Source organism: Myotis nattereri (genome assembly GCF_964212035.1).
Source record: "Myotis nattereri genome assembly, chromosome: 14".
Taxonomy (NCBI): domain Eukaryota; kingdom Metazoa; phylum Chordata; class Mammalia; order Chiroptera; family Vespertilionidae; genus Myotis; species Myotis nattereri.
Window position 1 is genome coordinate 59,142,617 of NC_138089.1, and position 5,689 is coordinate 59,148,305.

Consider the following 5,689-nt stretch of genomic DNA (forward strand, 5'->3'; position numbering starts at 1 on the left):
CGACGCCGCAGCCCCTGCGCACCCAACGGAGGCGGCAGGAGCCAGAGGGGGGTGCGGAGGCCCCTCCCTTCGCAGCTCAGACACCTTGCTTTCAGGAACTTTCCACAGACACACGCCCGCCTGGGACAGACAGGCCCCTCCCGCCAGCCCCGGAAATCCACACGGGCGGGGCGTCTCCATTCCCAACGTGAAAGCTGGGAGGGAAGCTGCCAGAATCCTTCCTCCCTGCCACCAGCAGCAACAGCAAGAAGTGACTGGAGGGGGGGTAGGGGGGAGAGCAAGACTTAAGTTACCAGCTACGTCTGAAGGCAAGAGGTGAGGGCAGGGCCCCACACGCTGGGAACCCTCAATAAGGCAGCTGGTCCGGGTGAGAGGCTCCAGGGGAGAGGAGAGTGGCTGAGAGGTGCTCAGACCTCACCTGCCCGCACCTGCCCGGGGCCAGGGGCCAGGTGGGCGGAGTCCCGGGAGGCGGTGCCTAACAGTTGAGGGCGGGGCTGAGGACTAGGGTGACCCCCTTGACCTTGGGTGAGCGCACTCTAAAGACCAGGGCCATGGACACAGGACAGGTGAGCAAGGCCAGTGCAGGAGGGACCTGCCCTGAGGGCGACAAGCAGTGTCTACCGGTGAGTGGAGGGTCGAGCGGACGGGTGGGACCCAGACGCGAGAGGTCGGGGGGGCCCCCCAGGCCAGGCCCCCTTTCCTCACTGCACCGAGGCGGGACGGCACTAAGCGGGGACCTCACGGGCATCTCCGCGTTCTCCCCTGCCCGTCAGCGAGAGAAGGCGGCCGTGAGGATCCAGGCATGGTGGCGCGGCGGCCGGGTGCGCCAGGCGCTGCTGCAGGCGGCGCTCCGGGCCTGGGCCATCCAGTGCTGGTGGAGGTCGGCGCAGGCCAAGACGCTGGAGCAGAGGCGGCGCCTGGCGCTGCGGCTCTACACCTGCCAGGAGTGGGCGGTGGTGAAGGTCCAGGCCCAGGTCCGCATGTGGCAGGCCCGCCGGCGCTTCCTCCAGGCCCGCCAGGCGGCCTGCACCATCCAGTCCCACTGGCGCTGGCACGCCAGCCAGACCCGGGGCCTGCTCCAGGGCTGCTATGAGGTCAAAGCCAGCCACCTGGAGCTGGACATCGAAATCCTCATGGCCTAGGGCGCCCGCCGGCAGAGCCAGGGGGCTGGACCTCTCTTCCAATAAAGATGCTAACTGCCTGGCCGGAGGCTCCGTGGTTGAGCGTTGACCTGTAAACCAGGAGGTCACGGTTCGGTTCCCAGTCAGGGCACATGCCCGGGTGGCGGGCTCGATCCCCAGTAGGGGGCCTGCAGGAGGCAGCTGATCCATGATTCTCTCTCCTCATTGATGTTCCTCTCTCTCGCCCTCTCCCTTCCTCTCTGAAATCAATTAAAAAACGATTATTTAAAAAAGCAATGCTTCCTGACCACAGTCTCGCCCTTTGGGAATTAGACCCATGGAAGAGGGATTGGCCGCTGACCTTCCTGCTTCCACCCCAAAAAGGCTCCCCAGGCCCTGGCTCCTCGTGCAAACCTGACCAATCAAGCGCCTGAAAGAGACCCCAGGGCCCAGGTCAGGCTCGGACCCCTCGCCGGTCCGACTCGGCCCCTGGCCCCCGCCCGGGAGGCACCAGCTTTGCTCCTCTGCAGCCCCTGCCCAGGCATCGCCTCTCAGGGAAGGACACAGAGTCTGGCCGAAGCAGCCAGGAGGCCTGGATCCTGCAGGCCTGTGTTTGGTAGGGCACGGGGTGGGGTCGGGGGGTAGGGGTGGGGGAGTCCCCCCTCGCCCTGCACAGCACCTGGCCCAGAGCCAGGAGGACGGGGCACCCCAGCTGGGTAACAGCAGGACAGGCGCTGCACCTCGCTGGGGGGCAGCCAGTCAGAGCGCCCTGTGGAGGGCCAGGACAGGGGCTGGGAGCAGCAGCTGTGCCTGCCGCTCGCCTCCCCTCCCCCTCCCCGCTGCTAGCCCAGCCCGGAGAACAAGGTGTGGGGGGCGAAGGGGCGGCAACTAGCTGAGGAGAACTAGGGTGGGATCAGGGGGAAGGTCATTCGTTTTGGGGTGCAGCCTCTGAATGCTTCCACCTCCTTAGAGGCAGCTGTGCTGGCCTCCCCTCCAAGCCCCTCACCCAGATTGCTTCTGTCCCCTAAGGGTCCCCAGAGGCCACACCCTCTGCGGGTCTGCGAGGTGGTGCTGGTGGCCTCAGCTCCACTGGGCCTCCTACTGCCTCTCGGCACCCGTGGCTCAGCCATCTCTGTGTCTGATCTCTCAGTCTCTGCGCTGTCGTCCTCGCCCAAGGTCCCTCGCTCTCAGCCTGTGGCCCTCGGAGGTTCGCCCCTGAACCTGCATCCCAGAGGTCCAGGGCCCTCCCCGGGCTTCGCGATGGACGGCCTTGCAAGGGAGTTGGGATGAGTGGGGCGGTGCACATGCCAGAGGTTCTCATGGGCCTCCCGGCCAGCCAGGCTTTCCCTCCCGGGGCCTGTGTGTGTGTGTGTGTGTGTATGCAGGTGCAGTGCATGCATGTGCACATATATTTGGTGCGCATAGACATGTGTGCATGTGTGTGTGTTTGGGGTTCAGGGGAGGGTGTCTCCAGAACAGGTGTGGCAGGTTCAGGCTCCAATGCCCATCCCCTCAGGCAGCTGCCGTGGCAGTGATGCGGCCAGGCACTTCACTCTTCCAGGGGCCCCCCCTTCAGGAGCTTCCGACACAGCTCCCTGCTCCCCCTCCCGCAGCAGCGAGTGCAGGCACCCCGTGAGGTCTGCACGCTGAGCTGACCGTGGGGGGGATTCTGCAGGACCAGCCTGGAGGCCCCACCCTGCCCGGCGAGGGTTTGTGTCTGACTCTCAGCCTTCAGTGGACATGGGCCTCCCAGGGGACGCAGAGAGGGCCCGTCCTGGGCCCGGCTAGAGATTCTGCTTCCTTTGGGCTGGGAGAGGCCAAAGGTCACAGTCGGGAACCACTGAGCGAAGGCTGTCCCAGCCCAGGCTCTGCACCGGCCTCGGCCCCTGTGGTTCTACCTGGTGATGAGGATGCTGACCTGGGCCAACGGAGGTGACACTGGCCGAATGGGGGGCCTTGTTGTGCGGAGGAGGCAGAGGTGGGGGGGGTGGGGACAGGGCAGGCGCAGTGCCAGCCGCACAGGAAGCTTAGACTCAGGGATGGGGAACGGGAGGAAGGGGATCGGGGTGACCTGCGGGTACATTAGCCGGAGAAGGAACATTAAACCACGAAGCACATTGCTGTCACACAACAGAACCTGAGCGACCACACCGGACAGTGTCCGCCGGAGTGACTCATGTCCTCAGCGTCTCAGCAGGGGATGGCCGCAGGGACAGGGTGGCTGATGGAAACACTCGCGCTGAAGGCCGCCAGAGGGCGCTGCAGACGCTGAGACTCGGCCTCGGGGACGACAGACGCTGTCCTGGCCTCACGTGTATTTATTTCTCGTGGAGAAAGGATCCAGGACGGGGCGCCCAGGCCCTTCCGGGACCCAGTGCACGTGGTCCCCGAGGGAGGCGCGCTCACCTGCGGGCAGCCCGCCCCGCGCAGGGCAGCCGCCTGGCACCTGTGCCGTGTGCCGTGCTCCCCTGGTCGGTCCGGTGCACCGTGACGCGTTAGCGGTCACCAGGCCCCAGGCCCAGGGCCCCCTCAGCCTCCTTCCGCTCCCCGGCGGCGAGAAGGGTGCCGCTGAGTCCAAGCGGGAAGGAGTGGTGACTCCGAAGTCAGGCTGGCTGCTTTCTGACCGGCAGGGCTCCCTGGGGGGGGCTGTACCCCCCGCGGGGAGGAGACCCACGTGGCGTTCAGGAATGGCTTCAGCTTCACGTCAGATTCATCTTCAGTTTAGAACCGAGTAAAATTAAACCGTCCTCACCAAAAAGGAAAACAGACATATGGCCTGATCCCACTTTAATGACAGGGTTTCTCTCTGTGAAAACGCAGGGATCTGTCTAGGCGGCTGCTACGCCCGAAATGTCACCGGCGGTTATATTTGAAGGAGGAGGCTTGAGGCAATATTTTTATTTCCTTTTGGTACTCTGCGCTGCTGCAGAGCTTCAGTGTGGGGTGTGCAAGAGGCAGCCAAGCAATGATTCTCTCTCATCATTGATGTTTCTCTCTCTCTCTCTCCCTCTCTCTCTCTCTCTCTCTCTCTCTCCCTCCCTCTCCCTTCCTCTCTGAAATCAATAAAAGTATATATTAAAAAAAAAATTAGCAAGTACAAACACCACCCGCCCAGTTAAAGTTGAATGTCAGGTAAACAACAAAAATGTTTGTCTGCGTATGTCGCACACATGCACGGGGACACTCTTCCACTAAAGAAGCAGCCGTTGTTGGTGTGACGTTCGGACGTAACTGGGCGTCCTGAGGTGGCTTTTCCAGTCTTGTTTTCGTTGTTTAAACGGCTCACCCAAACCTCCCCAGCCTGGCCGGCCTCTGACACGATGAACCTGCTTAAAAATGACGCTGTCTCTGGCTTGTACATCTCCCGACGCAGGACCGGATACCGCAGTCCGGGGGATCCAGGGAGCTGCCGCTTCTCTGCTGTTGGGGTTCGGGTTTGGTGCCCACTGCCCCTCGGCCACAGGGGGCAGCTGCCCCCTGGCTGAGCCCACCCCCATCCCCAGCGGGCGCGGAACCTGTGCCTCTGCGCCCTCTGCCGGCGGCTCCTGCCTGCACAGGCGGGGAGAGGCCCAGGGCGCGGGGCTCCAGGAACCGCCAGGCCCTCTCCTCCCACCTCTCCCCTGCCCACAGCAGGTGGCTCTCCAACTGCCCAGCCTCTGCCCTCACCGCTCATCTCCTCCCACCTTGGAGCTGGTTCTGACTTGGTTCGCACCAGGGGAACCCACCTCTCCTCCGTTTCCTTCCTCACACCAAACGCTCAGCCTGGCTTCACGCTGACCGATGTGGGGGAGAGGGGGCTCCTCCAAGCGGCAGGCAGGCCCACTGTGGCCGAGCCCACAGTTCCCGGGGCACAGCCAGCGCCCTCCTGCCCCATCACCCTCGCTGTCCAGGTCCCCCACTGGAGTGCCCTGAGCTCGTGCCCATGTGAACCTGCTGCTAAGCCCTGGCATTGCCTTGGCCAGTCTGCAGTGGCTCCTTTTTAAAAAATATATTTTATTGATGTCAGAGAGGAAGGAAGAGGGAGAGAGATAGAAACATCAATGATGAGAGAGAATCATTGATCAGCTGCCTCCTGCACACCTCCTACTGGGGATCAAGCCCACAACCTGGGCATGTGCCCTTGACCGGCATCGAACCGGGGACCTTTCCGTCTGCAGACCGACGCTCTATCCACTGAGCCAAACGGGCTGGGGCTGTGGTGGCAGCTTTTAAGAAAGGGTGGCTTGCCCTGGCCAGGGTGGCTGAGTGGATGGAGCGTCGGCCCGCAGGCGGAAGGATCTGAGGTTGGATTCCGGTTAAGTTGCAGGCTGGATCCCGGAGTGCAGGAGGCAACCACCCGCTGTGTGTCTCTCTCTCCTCCGCCCTTCCACTGTCTAGAAAGATCAATGGGAAAATATACTCGGGCGAGAGTGCATAAAAACTACGATAAAATCTTGTTTAAAAAAGAGGGGCTGGCTTATCTGTTGTCTGCCTCCCCACCAGGTCCTAGCATCGGGCACAGACGCTGGCAGCGTGACGGTTGGGAGCCTGTGGCTGGTGTGAGGCCCTCCCTGGGTAAGGGCCGAGAG

The 5,689-nt window shown here is 63.1% G+C and overlaps 1 protein-coding gene across 1 annotated transcript; it reads left to right on the forward strand.

Moving 5' to 3' along the window:
• Positions 1–551: 551 nt before the first annotated feature.
• IQCF6 (IQ motif containing F6) lies at positions 552–1,142 on the forward strand (the record flags this gene model as incomplete). Its single annotated transcript, XM_081105620.1, has 2 exons — positions 552–623; positions 774–1,142. The coding sequence occupies 2 exons, from the start codon at positions 552–554 to the stop codon at positions 1,140–1,142; spliced, it is 441 nt and encodes a 146-aa protein (XP_080961746.1).
• Positions 1,143–5,689: the final 4,547 nt, after the last annotated feature.